Source organism: Ovis aries, chromosome 19 (assembly GCF_016772045.2).
Source record: "Ovis aries strain OAR_USU_Benz2616 breed Rambouillet chromosome 19, ARS-UI_Ramb_v3.0, whole genome shotgun sequence".
NCBI lineage: Eukaryota > Metazoa > Chordata > Mammalia > Artiodactyla > Bovidae > Ovis > Ovis aries.
Genome location: NC_056072.1, coordinates 22,006,125 through 22,021,551, shown reverse-complemented (window position 1 = coordinate 22,021,551; position 15,427 = coordinate 22,006,125). Strand labels below are relative to the sequence as shown.

Here is a 15,427-nt window from a genome sequence, read left to right as displayed (position 1 = left end):
TCCAGTTCAGTTGCTCAGTCCTGTCCGACTTTGCGACCCCATGGACTGCAACAGGCAGCAAAGAGTCAGATAGAACTGAACGAGTGAACTGAAGTGATCCACAACTGGAATCCATCTTCAGCTGAGCTGAAACCCTAATACTTTTATGAGTATCTGAAGCCAAAAAGTAGATGCTATCACTGAGGAATTGCAGAGAAAGTGAGAAAGGGGCCCTGAGAGAAACCTGTGACAACCGCCCCCATTTCAGTCACGCCCGAAGACAGGACAGTAAAGACGGTCTGCGCGAGGCAAGCGCACCCAGGACGGGGCCCCCACCATCTGTGAGAGAGGGTTTCACATAGAAGCAGCAGAACAGTCGAGTCAACGAGCTTTGGGAAAGTTCAAAATATTCCACTGGATTCAGCAATTTCGATGTTATCGGCATCCTTTGCGGGACCAGGCTTGGTTTTCTCAGAGCAGGGGACGTCAACAGGGAACAGAGATTCCAGTCAGGGAGCGCGCGGACCCTACACAGACTTCCGATGCCAGGTCAGGCTACCTGGCCTCCGAGCACAATCCCTGTAACACGCCCCGGAGCCACTCCACAAATTTCAGGTTTGCAGACACCCAAGGGGTGCCTTCCCCACCTCAGCGTAGGGCGCGCCCCTCCCCGCCCCCCGCCAGGTAGAACTTCCAAACCCTCAGACACGGACAAACGACCTCGCCTCGAAAGCCCTCCCTGGGCGCACAGGAAAACGTCAAGCACTTCACTGTGTCCCCAAAGCTCTGTCCGTACCTTACAAGGTTTTGTATTATTTGCTGTGCGTCTGACTCAAAGCAAAAAGTGAGCCAGACAATAAATTGAAGGAAAGCTGAGCGTGGAGCGAGGAGCCACTCGTGAGCAGCGGTATAAAAACTACCGCTCCCAGGAGGCTCTGGGGCCCCAGGGCTAGACTCCCAGCGTCCTCTGCGAGGCTCAAGCGGTCTAGGTGGTAGGAGCACCGTGTCGGGGCAGAACGGCCGCTAAGGCCCTGGAGAACTGGCCCTGGCACAATGGCAAAGTGTGAGGAGGCGCCTGAGGCCTTGAAGGACCAGCTGGACGTTGCGCGTGGCCTTGAAAATCTGCCTGTGAGCGCCTGGCCCCCAGGGGCAGAGCCAGAGCCCTTTCAGGTAGGGGCGGGGCTCGGCTGGCCCGAGAGCTGCGCGCGGCCCCCGAGGGCGTGGCCGGCATCTTTTTTGTGGGGCGGGGCTAGGCGGTCTCGCGCGCTGCTTACGCAGCGTCGGGGTCCGGGCTGGCGCCTTTCCAGGAAGCGTGCTAGTAGGGTAGGAGGTCGTTGCGCTCGGTTCGCAATTACCTAAGTGGTCGTCTTTCGATGGTTGACGGTCACGCTTGCTTCGGGTTGTTCAAGTTTTTCGACCATTTTTTTTTTCTTAACCCAATCTCACAGCTATCTGCGCGTGGAAATAGGTCTTAAATGGTCGTTTCCGGGTTTTTTTCAGTTAACTCTTCACAGTGACCTTTACAAGGTCTTTTCTACCCTAAGAATGGCAGTTCACTTAAGAGAAAACCAGAAGTTTCCTGAGGTGCCTTGGAAAAACCCTTGAGAATCTGGCTTTTTCTCCTAGTTCTGTCCCCAGAACTCACTGAAAGATAGGGAGCAAATCACTGGCCTCTCAGGTCTCAGGTGTCTTGTTTTTAAGATCCCAGTGTCATGATTAAAAACTTAACCTTTAGAGTCAGACTTAGTTGAGGCCTCCCCCATGCTGTTGAGAGCTTTGGCAAATATAAATAGCCTCGGCTAGACCTTCAGAGCCCTCTCGTGTGCTATTAAAATAATAGTACCTCTTTCCAGATTGCTTTGAGAATTACAGGTAAAATACAGTTCCTGGTTTGATGAAAGAACTCAATAAATGTTCACTAATACTACCTCAAAGCTCTTTCTGCTCCAACTTTTCACTCTCTGAGCTTGTCCTACATGTTGCTTAAGAAACAAGGAATGACCCAAAAAAAAAAAAAAAAAAAACCACAAAAAACAAGAATGTTGGAGTGAAACAGCCCTGTACATGGAAATATAGGAGAGCTAGGTTCAGGGTTTATCATCTTAGCCATGTCTCAGAGCCTGAGTTTCTTCATCTCCAAAATGAAAGTAAACGTTTTATTCTCCTTGTCACACCCATAATCAATATCAAACCCTGCCTGTCCTCTTCCTAGGGTTATTTTGAGAATCAAGTAAGACAATAAAGATTCATAGCAGTTTTCAAAGAGTAGAGCAGGATATTTATGTTGGAAATGGTTATTTTTCTTCAAACTACGTTAGGCAGTTTGTGGTTAATAATACAGTTGACAAGCACCATATTAAACACTGATCCCAAAAAGCTTATTGAAGACCAAACACGGCTAAATGCCTGGTCAAAAACACTGATTTGTTTTCTTTCTTCAAAAAATAACTGAGTGCCTATAATGTGCCCGGCATGTTAAACTAGGCATAGAAGACAAAATGGTAACAATACAGTTCCTGCCCTTGAGCTTACAAGAGCATATAGAAAGCACTGTATGGGGAAGGAGTGGGGTGGAGGAAGCCCTGTGATTGATCCTTACACCTACAGTTGGTGGGCTTAAATGAAAATCAGGAAACTAAGACTCAATTCCATGGTGTTCTAGCTTCCTGGCTGTGTGCACAGCTCTGAGACCACTAAGAGTTACAAATAGAAGATAAGCTCCCTTCCTTAAGGAGCTTATAGCCTTACCAAGAAGTTAAAGCATTCCTGAAACATGTAATGACAAGTCTAAAAGTGCCTTCAACTAGTTTGCTCCCATATATTCATGAAGCACAATACCAGTCTTAAAAAAGGTCAAAACAGTTTGCTTTCCCCAAACCCTACCTTCACAGACATAGGTACACATAAGAATTAAGGCACAGAGAATTCAAGGTAAAAATAACTTTGTGTCTAGTTTGCTTTTGGGTCCTATATGAAAAGGCAAAAAGGACATTCAGATACTCAAGATTGGAAACAAGTACATCATAATGCTATTGGTGTTGAAACACAAGTAGAAAATAAACTGATTTTCTTGAACTAAGAGCTGGATCTAGCCATGTTTTCAGGTTTCTAAAACCAGCCTCAGATATCCTTTTTAAGATCTCAACTTGGCCTTGACAAGAATGATCTGGCTCACAGTCTCCTAATAGCTGCTTGGAGGAAAAACAAACTCACGGGGCTAGAGGCCAAGTACAAAGATTCTTGTAGCTGGTGTTTCAAAACAACCAAAAAAGGAATGAAGATTTTCACAGCACTTCCTTAAAATCCAGAATTGAGGTCTAGGGTTTAAGCCTGGAATATTGTGCAATGACATGTTTTAGTTTCTGGGGCTGTGGTATAGAATGTGACTCAAAAACATCAGTCTTTCAATCAGAAATTATTCAGAGCTGAAATTAAGCAGTCAAATAACACTCCCTGAGTCAGCTGCTCTGTGCCTAATACCATGGATAGGAACCCAACACCTATCACCATTCCATACCCCAAACCTCATGACCATGCCTTTCCTTAAGATATATATACTTGTTAGAAAGGTCAGACCTACACACTTAGTACAACCAGAGAGCCTGAAAGTCTCTGCCACTTAAGATTCCAAAGTTCATGCTATTAATAAGTGCACACATAGTTCAGAGAAGGGAGAAATTAATTGTATATGAGGGTAGCCAAGGAGGTATATTTACTCTAACAGTCTTCTCTTTGCATTTTGGCTTCTTGGGTGACTGCTTATAAAAAATTTTCTCTTAAGTTTTCTGTCAAAAAACGTGAATTCTCCACCCAGTTCTTCAAGGATCTGGTTTCTAGTGCATTTTGAACTGATCATTTTGTATTTATTTCCAACTCTTACCTGGTCAATTTTGTGCTTTGATACATACATGGAAAAAGTAAAGCTTATGTTGTGACAACTGAAAAAGTGATAAAAATCCCATGTCCTCTTTTCTGTTTTTCTGAGTGATTCTTTCTAAACCCCAGCATGTGCATGTTGTTTGTTGATAAGTCGCTAAGTGGTGTCCCACTTTTTTGCGACCCCGTGGAACATGTGCATAGAGTAGACAATAAGGCAGTATTTACTGATGAATGAAGACAGTCTGTACTGGGTCAGCTCTTGGTATTCCCTGCTCCAGATGGTTAAGTAATGGAGGTAGGAAGATAATCATATGGTTTCCCACAGATATTTTGGTTTGAGTATGTTTAAACCTGAGAGGTTTAACTGAAGAACCTGTTTGTTTTTTTTCCACCGCTACTAAATGGCTACTGTATAATTCATATTGAACACTTATGAGCCAGCCACTGGAGTAAGCTTTTTATGTGGTTTCTCACATTTATTTCCTTCATAGCAACCTGTAAGAGAGATAAGATAGGAAGGGAATGTTTAGAGAGCTTAAGTAATATGCCAGAAATATATGATGTTATAAATATAAAAATCTAGAAATGATATCTAGAAGAATTTAAGAAAGTGACTATTTTAAAAGTATGAAGAGGCTGACACAGAGTACAATATTATGTTAATTAAATTTATTGAGAACATTCCCCCCTCAAATATAGCTATTATCCCTGATTTATAGTTGCTAACCTAAAGTTCAGCAAGTCACTTGCTATAAGTCATGGTGCTAATACGAGCCTGGACCTGTGCATGTCTCCTCTGGGACATTCCATGTTCTGCATTAAGAAGGTCTCTATTGCTTGCCCAGAGTTCCAGGCAGCAGTCACAGAGTTCCTGGCTGGCCTCCTGCCCGCTTTGCTCTCATCTCACTTCCCAGCTGGAGACCTCATTGCTTATTAGCCGTTTATATCTTTGACTAAATTTTCCAGCCATTTCCTGGAACCATGCTCAGCTTCCACTCTGGGTGTATTAGTCAAGACTCATTTGTTTGTAAGAAACATAAATACAATACAAACTGACTCAAGCAAAAAAGGGAAGCAATTGCCCCACATAACAGCAGAGTCCAAGAGCAGTAACTATAGGCATCTCTGGATCCAGAACACTCAAGCTATCATCAGATATCTCTACCACCTCCCCACTTCACACCCCTGCTAGCACCCATGTCCTGTGGTGGGCCACACACTCAGTAGGTCGAGTGTCTGTGCTAGATCTTAGGAATGCCTGGTAGATACTCTACAATTTATGAACCCCTGTAAGAGGGTTTCCCCTGTGGCTCAGTGGTAAAGAGTCTGCTTGCAGTGCAGCAGCCACAGGAGACATGGGTTTGATCCCTGGATTAGGACAATCCCATAGAAGAGGACTGGCAACCCACTCCAGTATTCTTGCCTGGGAAATCCCATGGACAGAGGAGCATGGCAGTCTACAGTCCATGGGGTCACAAAGAATCAGACATGACTCAGTGACTAAGCACATACAACACATACATCTGTGTCAAAAAAGAAAATCACCTTAGAGTTTAGTGCTTTCTATAATACATTAAAATTATATGCACCTTTAAAGAAAAGTGAAAGTGTTAGTTGCTCAGTCGTGTCTGACTCTGCGACCCCATGGCTCCTCTGTCCATGGGATTTGCCAGGTAAGAATATTGGAGTGAGTAGCCATTCCCTTCTCCAGGGGATTTTCCTGACCCAGAGATGAAACCCTGGTCTCCTGCATTACAGACAGATTCTTTACTGTCTCAGACACCAGGGAAGCCCATCAGTTCAGTTCAGTTCAGCTGCTCAGTCGTGTCCGACTCTTTGCGACCCCATGAATCGCAGCCCGCCAGGCCTCCCTGTCCATCACCAACTCCCGGAGTTCATTCAAACTCACGTCCATCAAGTCAGTGATGCCATCCAGCCATCTCATCCTCTGTCATCCCCTTCTCCTCCTGCCCCCAATTCCTCCCAGCATCAAAGTCTTTTCCAGTGAGTCAACTCTTTGCATGAGGTGGCCAAAGTACTGGAGTTTCAGCTTTAACATCATTCCTTCTGAAGAAATCTCAGGGCTGATCTCCTTCAGAATGGATTGGTTGGATCTCCTTGCAGTCCAAGGGACTCTCAAGAGTCTTCTCCAACACCACAGTTCAAAAGCATCAATTCTTTGGCACTCAGCTTTCTTCACAGTCCAACTCTCACATCCATACATGACCACTGGAAAAACCATAGCCTATGCTATCTAGGTTGGTCATAACTTTTCTTCCAAGGAGTAAGCATCTTTTAATTTCATGGCTACAGTCACCATCTGCAGTGATTTTGGAGCCCAAAAAAATAAAGTCTGCCACTGTTTCCACTGTTTCCCCATCTATTTCCCATGAAGTGATGGGACCACATGCCATGATCTTCGTTTTCTGAATGTTGAGCTTTAAGCCAACTTTTTCACTCTCCTCTTTCACTTTCATCAAGAGGCTTTTTAGCTTCTCTTCACTTTCTGCCATAAGAGTGGTATCATCTGCATATCTGAGGTTATTGATATTTCTCCCGGCAATGTTGAGTCCAGCTTGTGCTTCTTACAGCCCAGCGTTTCTCATGATGTACTCTGCATAGAAGTTAAATAAGCAGGGTGACAATATACAGCCTTGACGTACTCCTTTTCCTATTTGGATCCAGTCTGTTGTTCCATGTCCAGTTCTAACTGTTGCTTCAACCCCATATGTACCTTTAAAAACTCATCAATTGAAAAGAATTCTTCATGAACAGTTTTACAAAGTGATAGTAAAGTGTTCACTTTACAAGCACTTCTTAAAATGCCTCAGTAACCATTTCAAAGTTGACTCTTAAAATCTGGAAGTAGATTCTGTATAAGACAGTAGTCACTGAATCTGACTGATAGGGTATGTTTTTCTAAGCCATCTTTTATCCTTTTAGGACACCTCTGCCAAGCTAAAGCTGTAAGAACCCACACAAACAAGAGAAGCTATTTCCGCTCTCCACCCCCAAATCACTTTTTAAGCAGTATTGGCCTTCCCCCGCAGGTACACCCACTCACCATTCTTTCACAGGAGGATGTCAATCCTTCACCCCAGCTCAGCTTTTTTTAAAATATAGGATTCTGCACCTAACTGCATAGCTCCTCTGAGGCCTCCACAGGGAGTGTAACTACATGCTGTTCAATACTTTTTCTGAAAGTATTGACACAGTATTAATAGAAAACTGACTGCAAGGTAGGTTGTTCAAATGTTCCTCTGGATGCACTAAAATCAATCCCTGAATTACTACTGGCTATTCAACTGGTCTCTTGCTGACAGGCTGTGGCAGCATGCCAACAGCCTTTCCTGAGGGTCAGAATGAAGGAGATAAAAAGCAGTCCATGAAACTGCTTCCTGGAAAAGAACAATTTGACAGACTCATTGGTGACATTTCTCTCCCGTCTCCATGCTGGAAAAAGTCAATGCTTCTGAACAGTAAGACTGTTCCTTAGGACAGTACAAGCCATAGCTCTAACCATATTTCCCTCTTTGACTATCCTGGTGCACAGCCGGATGTCCAGTCTACTTCTGCTGCACACTTAGGTATCTAAGCTCACTTGACTTATTTTTCACTTCACCTTACTTTCCTTACCTGTTGTTGTTTATCTTACTTCTTTGTAAGTCTCATTAAAAAGTTCCTTTTTGGAACAAAACAAGTATAAGTCAATGAATTACTCTCTATATAAAGAAATACACTGGGCTCACCAGAGATACTTTGATCTTCAGGGTTGGAGAACATGCTTCATTCTGCCAGTGAGGAAATAACCAGAGGTAAGGCTTCACACAGAGATTTTAGAGTTAGGACTTATTTTTCATAACATCTTATAAATGTGACATTTTGAAAATACAGATACATTTAAAAGACCAAGAAACGGTTCTTTTTATCCCTTTCGCACTTAATAATAAAAAGATTTCTATTGTATATATATGTATACAATATATCTACAATAAATTTCAGTATCTATTACTATTATATAACCAGTTTTCGAATTCTGTCTGCAAGTTTTTTGCCAAATTTCTGCTTTGAACATTGTGAAGACTCAAGTAGAACTATAAGGTAACAGTGTTTTTAAAAAGATGAAAGAATATATGAGTTTAGGTAATCTTCAAATTTTAAAAATTATTTCAAAAAATCAATGGAAGACTCTCCCAAAGGTCATTGATTTATCATTTATGACTTTCTTATCCTAAAAAAAGATCTCAGGTAACTCACAATAAAAATACATATGTATATGTATATTATCAGATAAACGTAAAAGAGATCAAAAACCAAAGAGAAAATACTTAGCTGTTTTCAAAAACTAAATTCAGCACTGATTTTCCTGACACTTAAAGCCAAGAGGGAAACAAAATGGATTACAAAATTTCCAATATCTGATAAGAAAGAAAGTGAAGTCATTCGGTTGTGTCCGACTCTTTGCAACCCCATGGACTGTAGCCCACCAGGCTCCTCCATCCACTGAATTTTCCAAGCAAGAGTACTGGAGTGGGTTGCCATTTCCTTCTCCAGGGGATCTTCCTGGCCCAGAGATTGAACCCAGGTCGCCTGCATTGCGGGCAGACACTTTACCATCTGAGCCACCAGGGAAAATTTCATAATTTTTTCCTAGTGTTATTCCAATACCTAAAAGGAAACCACCGAATTTTAAGTCTAAGAAATAACCTTATGTTTTTTTTTTAATTGGAGGTGTTTTCAGACAGTATTTTAATATATTTTGTCATTTTTGTTCTGCTTGTTGGAATTGGGAAGTGTCTCAGCGAGAGCTGCTTGAAATACAGATGAGATATATGACGCACCATGCCGACTTACAGTGTTTCTGCTTTTTGCAGTACACTCCTGATCATGTAGCTGGGCCTGGAGCAGATACAGATCCCTCTCAAATAACCTTTCCTGGATGTGCTTGTCTCAAAACTCCCTGCCTCCCTGGTACTTGCTCCTGTCTCCGTCGTGAGAATAACTATGACGATCATTCATGCCTCAGAGATATAGGATCCGAAGCAAAGTGCGCTGAGCCAGTTTTCGAATGCAATGTCCTGTGCCAGTGCAGCGAGCGCTGCAGGAACAGAGTGGTCCAGTGGGGTCTGCAGTTCCACCTCCAGGTGTTCAAGACGGATCACAAAGGCTGGGGACTTCGTACCCTGGACTTCATACCAAAAGGACGGTTTGTCTGTGAATATGCCGGTGAGGTGTTAGGAATCTCTGAAGTGCAGAGAAGAATTCAGTTACAAACAATACATGATTCGAATTACATTATAGCCATCAGGGAGCATGTCTGTAATGGGCAGGTAATGGAAACATTTGTGGATCCTGCCTCTATAGGAAATATTGGAAGATTCCTTAACCATTCTTGTGAGCCAAACCTGTTGATGATTCCTGTCCGAATCGACTCGATGGTACCAAAGTTGGCACTTTTTGCAGCCAGAGACATTCTGCCAGAAGAAGAACTCTCTTATGACTATTCAGGAAGATTTCTTAATCTAATGAATAGTGAAGACAAAGAAAGGTTAGATAACGGGAAATTAAGAAAACCTTGTTATTGTGGTGCCAGATCATGTGCTGCGTTCCTGCCCTATGACAGCTCCCTGTACTGCCCCTCAGAAAAGCCAAACACGAGTGTGGAAGGAAGAGCATAGGAGAAATGTGTCTGGCCTCACAGTGGAAGAGAATGAGAAGGATCCAAGCTTGTTGACTCAGCCCTTCCTGGGTTCCCTTCTTATAAGCAAGTTACCCTCTAGGTTGGTCCCGGCTCTCCAGAAAGCAGCTCACTCATCCCTTAGTCTACAGGAGCCCAGTGGTTGCCTGGCTGCATAAGTTTAATTTGGGAATGTGGCATAGACTACAGATTGTCCAGCAACACTCTCTCCCTTCCTATCCGAATTCTCAGTTTTTAGCTGGGTATGTGACTATCGAGAACATAGTAAGTACTCTACATGCAAACCTTCAGGTTGCAAACTGTCAAAGATGCAGACATGCATTCCATCAGCGTCAGGTGTGAGTGAAGCCACAGCTTGCCCTCAATCTCCTGTTGCTGAAGATGCTTCAGCTCTACCATCATTCACCTCCTTTAGTCAGTAACTCTCCTTGCCTGTTCACTCAGCCAGCCCCTGTATGCCAGCTGTTGTACTGCACTAATGTACTTTTCCAGGTACTGTACTGTAAGATTAAAAATGTTTTATTTTGTGTGTATGTTTGTTTTTTATGTATTTGTGTGAAAAGTATTATAAACCTACCACAGTACAGTACTATATAGTCAATTGTTTTAGTTGGGTGTGTGCTCAGTTATGTCCAACTCTTTGTGACCCCATGGACTGTAGCCCGCCAGAATCCTCTGTCCGTGGAATTTTCCAGGCAAGAATTCTGGAGTGGGTTGCCATTTCCTCCTCCAGGGGATCTTCCTGACCCAGGGATCAAACCTGAGTCTCCTGTATCTCTTGGATTGGCAAACAGATTGTTTATCACTAACACCACCTGGGAAGCTCGTGTTAGTTGGGTACCTAGGCTAACTTTGTTGGACTTAATGAACAAATTGGACTTATTAACATGCTCTTGGAACAGAACTCATTCATATATTACTGTACTCATTCTTCCTAGTTAGATGTGTCTAAGGGACTATGTTGCAGTTAGTGGAATATGAGGGAAAATGTGTCCTTAAATTGAGACATCCTTTCCTTACCCACCTCTCTTTTCTTCTTGGCTGTAAGGTATACATGATAACTGGAGCTGGAGCATGCATCCTAGTCCCCTAAATGAAAAGGAAACCACACACAGCAAAGCAGCAACACTGAAAGGAGTCTGGGGATGGTATATTGTGCAGTGCTCTGTACCAATCTTGATCTGACCCCTCTGGACTTTTAGGTGTGAAATAGTCTTTCCATCATTGATGCTACTGTTATTTTGAATTTTCCAGTACTAGCACCAAACCTAATCAATGATCCAAGGATGCTATGACTATATACCTAAGCCTTGCTTTACAATCTATTTTATCAGTAATAAAGCTGATATTTTCATTTCTGTCTGACTCCTGCATTTTATTTCTCATTTGTTGCTGAACAAATCAAGGAAAAGGTCATGATTGATTATCACCTACTAAAACCCTAACGATCACCACCAACAATGAAAACTATAACCATGGGGATGACTTCCATCTGTATAACCAAAAATCATAAAAGGAAACAAACTAAAAATTTTGCTATATACCATGGCTATACTGGAAAACTTGTGAAGTTATGCCTCAAAATTTCAAACAGCTTCACTCCGTATTTTAACAACATGAAAATAACACTGTCCACACCACTGAAGGTGGTGGAAATTTTATAATTGCATTTAAACTTCTGGAGAGGCAAACATCTCTAACTTCCTTCCTTAAAGCAAGAGTGTTTGCTTCCTTAAAGCAAAAACAAAGCTACTGTGGAGGTTTATTAGACTTTTTGAAAGCTAAAATGATTACTTGGGCCCTATAATTTTTCTTGTACATTTAAACTCTACCACCAAGAGACTGAGCTTTAAAAGGTATATCATAAGGTCCCATATTATATATAACATTGTACTCCTGTATATCATAAAAAGGATTGTACATTTAAGTGAATGAAATGTATGGTATGTGCATTATATCTCAATGAAACTGTTAAAGTAATAACTGTTACAGTGTGCATATCCATATAACATCATCAGGAATGATTCCCTGTGAACAAATGACACTATATACACATAAAATGCCCTAAACTACAAACATACAAATCTGTTCTAAAAGAGAACAGATTTTTTCCTCCAAACTAATCATTTCTTCATACCAACCTTCCTCTGTAACTGTTTCCTTTGAAGCAGTCCTGCTTTTTGTAAGGCAGCTTGTAACCTGAACTTTAAAAGGGCCTTTCAAGTGCTTCAAGTAAATGAGCTACTCAAGAAGCAATAAGGAGAGACTCCTCTGGTTGTCCAGGTTAAGATTCCATGCTTCCACTGCAGGGAATGTGGGTTTGATCCCTAGTCGGGGAACTAAGAATCTGCATGCTCTGTGCCGTGGTCAAAAAATAAAAAGTAAAGATAAAATTTAACAACAACATAAAAAGAAGAATAAGGAAATGGTCAGAAGGAACATGAGTGGGTCACTGATTCTACAAATACCCTTTCCTTCTTCCCTCTGCTCCTTATCTATTGAATATCACTGTCTGTGTACAAGCAGTTAGGACATGAGCAGTATCTTCCATGTGATGTCTCTTCCAAAGACAACTCAGTCTTGGAGTTTTTTGTACTCATACACAAGTGTATTCTTAAACAGCACATAGTCCTGGAAATCAGGTGGCGCTAGTGGGAAAGAATCCACCTGCCAATTTAGGTAGACATTAAGAGTCGGGGGTTCACATCCCTGGATCTGGAAGATCTCCTGGAGAAGGCCATGGCAACCCACTCCAGTATTCTTGCCTGGAGAATCCCATGGACAGAGGAGACTAGTGGGCTACAGTCCATGGGGTCACAAAGAGTCGGACATGACTGAGCACACGTGCACCTGGAAATCAGATTCCCAAAGTAAGAGTTAAGACTCTCGCATCTTTTATAGGCACTGAATTAACTGCATTTACTTAATTGCTATGTTCCTAAAAAAGCTGACACATACTTTTGAGAACAAATATTAAAAGATATACTTCTGTTTGATTATTATAATATAAAAATATATAAAATGAAAGTTGCTCAATCATGTCTGCCTCTCTGCTTTTTACAATTACAAATTACTATAAAATTAGAATTTTAAAAGGTGGTGTGTGTATTCATGGAATTAAAACATAAAAATAGCTCTTATGTCAATTTCCACTGAATTCATTAAGAATGTGGAGATATGTACTTCAGAAATTGTTTTTGCCCAAAATAATAACATACTTGGAGAACACAACTTCTGAAGTCTTTTTAAAATTATTTTTTAAAATTTCAAATTAACAATCACAAAATAATATTAGTGGCTAGTATGTTTTATTCTTGACTAAATGGAAAATTTTGCCTTAATTGAAATGACTATTCAGAGATTATTTTACTCCCTCTTGTTTTCAATATTGAGCCCCAATACAGCCTAACTGAAACATAAGTCAGAAGGGGATTGAGTATACATCAACAGGAGCCTATCTTGCATAGAAGAGATGGCTTTATCTTAAATTCAGGAAGATCTCATTTAAAAGAGGTGAAAGTCTCCCCAACTTGTTATCATTCCCTTGAGTGTCCAGAGTTTTCTTTGTGTTATACATTCCTTGTTACAGCTCCGCCACTCTCCAGTGCGTGAGTGCTCAGCAAGTTACTGAACCTCTCCAAATTCCCTCTTCTGGATATAGCATTATTGAGAGGATCAAATAAGTTAACACTTGTAAAGGGTTTAAACAATAATGCAGCACTAACATAGCTATAATGAAAAAGGCAACTACACGTGTTGACAAGCATGTGGAGAAATGAGAACTTTCATATTTTGCTGGTAGAGTTGTAAAATTGCACAACTACGTTGTAAAGTCATTTGATTAGTTCCTTAAAACACTGTGCATAGAGTAACCACGTGTCCTAGTAACTCCATTCCTAGGTGTGGACCCAAGAGAAATGAAAACATGTCCCACAAAAACTTGCATGCAAACCTTCACAGTGGCATTATTTGTAATAGTCAAATAGTAGACACAACCCAAATGTCCACTGACTCATAAATGAATAAACAAAATGTGACATCCACATCACAGAGTATTCAGCTATAAAAAGGAATGAAGTGCTGACAATGCCACAACACAGTTAAATGCTGAAAATATGTGAAATGAAAGAAGCCAGACACAAAGAGCCACAAATTATATGATCCTATTTATATGAGATGTCCAGAATAATTCCATAAACACATTAAGTAGATTAATTTTTGCCAGGGGCTGGTGGAGAGAGAGGTACAGGAGGTGACTGGTAATGGGTTCAGAGTTTATTTTTAGGGTGAATATATGAAAAACCACTTTCAAGGGATGAGTATCATGTTATGTGAATTCTATCTCCTAGTGGCTCAGATGGTAAAGAATCTGCCTGCAATGCAGGAGATACAAGTTTGATCTCTGGGTCGGGAAGATCCCCTGGAAAAGGGCATGGCAACCCACTCCAGTATTCTTGCCTGGGAAATTCCATGGACAGAGCAACCTGGCAGGCTACAGTCCATGGGGTCACAGAGTCGGACACAACTGAGCAACTAACACTTTCAAAGTTGTCATAAGAAAAAGAAAGAAGATATGGGTGCCTCTCACATGGAAACTGGTAACCTGTAACTCTGAACTCTCAGGAATAAGCACTCTCAGAACCCAGGGAAATGCTTCTCCACTTTCTTTATTCATGTCCTCAAAACAAAACATCTAATGTGATTACATTATACTACATCTAATGTGATTTTTCTGTGGCCATCACCACTATCAGAGATAGACTCTGCTCACAAGGCAGCAAGATTTTAAACAGTAGGAGTACTTAGTTTGGTAAGAACATGGATAGATTAATTAATTTGTCAGATCCTTCCTCTCAACATGAATGCAATTCTTAAATAACAAAGTATGGTTTCCTTGTAGTATTGCATATCAGTCTTCTTGTTTCTCTTTCTCAGTTTGTCGTTCCAGTGGTTTGTGTGGTTTCTTACGAATTAGCACAGTATGCATTATAGTTGCACATGGAGGCAAATATTTTGTAATTCATACTACTTTTAAATTTGCAGATGTGTGTGTCTAGAAGTTTGATATCGGTTCTTCACATTACATGGTTCTTCTCATTTTTCTCATTAAAGAGATACTTAAAATGACAATGTAAGTGATAGCAGTTTATGTGACGAAGTCAACATCTTTTTCTACAATGATAATTCATCAGATATAATATCATTAAATGTTTGGACATGATAAGTAAATTTCATAATTTATTTTCAACTCTGTTTCAGCACAGTGAAGCTTTCTCAAACTTAATTTAAAAAAGACTATCAAAGAGCTACACTGACTCAAAAGAGATGTGTCTCATTTGGCATCACTGTTAACAGGACATCAACCATGTGAAAATCCTGTTTATAATAGCACAATTTATAATTTTACTGAAAGGAAGATAAGAAAAATTGATCCTTTAGAGTAATTATGTAAAAAATTATGAATCACACAGGTCATTATTTTATCCATCCAAGCATTGCCAACTCAACTTGATGCCAGGAATGAACAAGTATAATTGAAAGGGAAAGTGAAAGTTGCTCAGTTGTGTCCAACCCTTTGGGACCCCATAGACTATATAGTCCATGGAATTCTCCAGGCCAGAATACTGCAGTGGGTAGCCTTTCCCTTCTCCAGGGGATCTTCCCAACCCAGGGATGGAACCCAGGTCTCCCACATTGCAGGTGGATTCTTTACCAGCTGAGCCACAAGGGAAGCCCAAGGATAATTAAATTTCATCATATATGATATTTTGCCAACTTCAGTCATATAAAAACCCGTAACTTTATACATGATGTTTATTCTTGTGGTTATGAAGACATTTTTGTCAAACTGGACTTATAAATTTTAAATAT

General features: G+C 41.0%; 1 protein-coding gene across 1 annotated transcript; it reads left to right on the top strand.

The window, feature by feature from the left end:
* Nucleotides 1-938: 938 nt before the first annotated feature.
* SETMAR (SET domain gene) lies at nucleotides 939-10,914 on the top strand. Its single transcript, XM_042235929.1, has 2 exons — nucleotides 939-1,149; nucleotides 8,733-10,914. Exons 1-2 carry the CDS (start codon nucleotides 1,033-1,035, stop codon nucleotides 9,534-9,536), a joined length of 921 nt encoding a protein of 306 aa, XP_042091863.1. The 5' UTR covers nucleotides 939-1,032; the 3' UTR covers nucleotides 9,537-10,914.
* The last annotated feature ends 4,513 nt before the right edge of the window (nucleotides 10,915-15,427 follow it).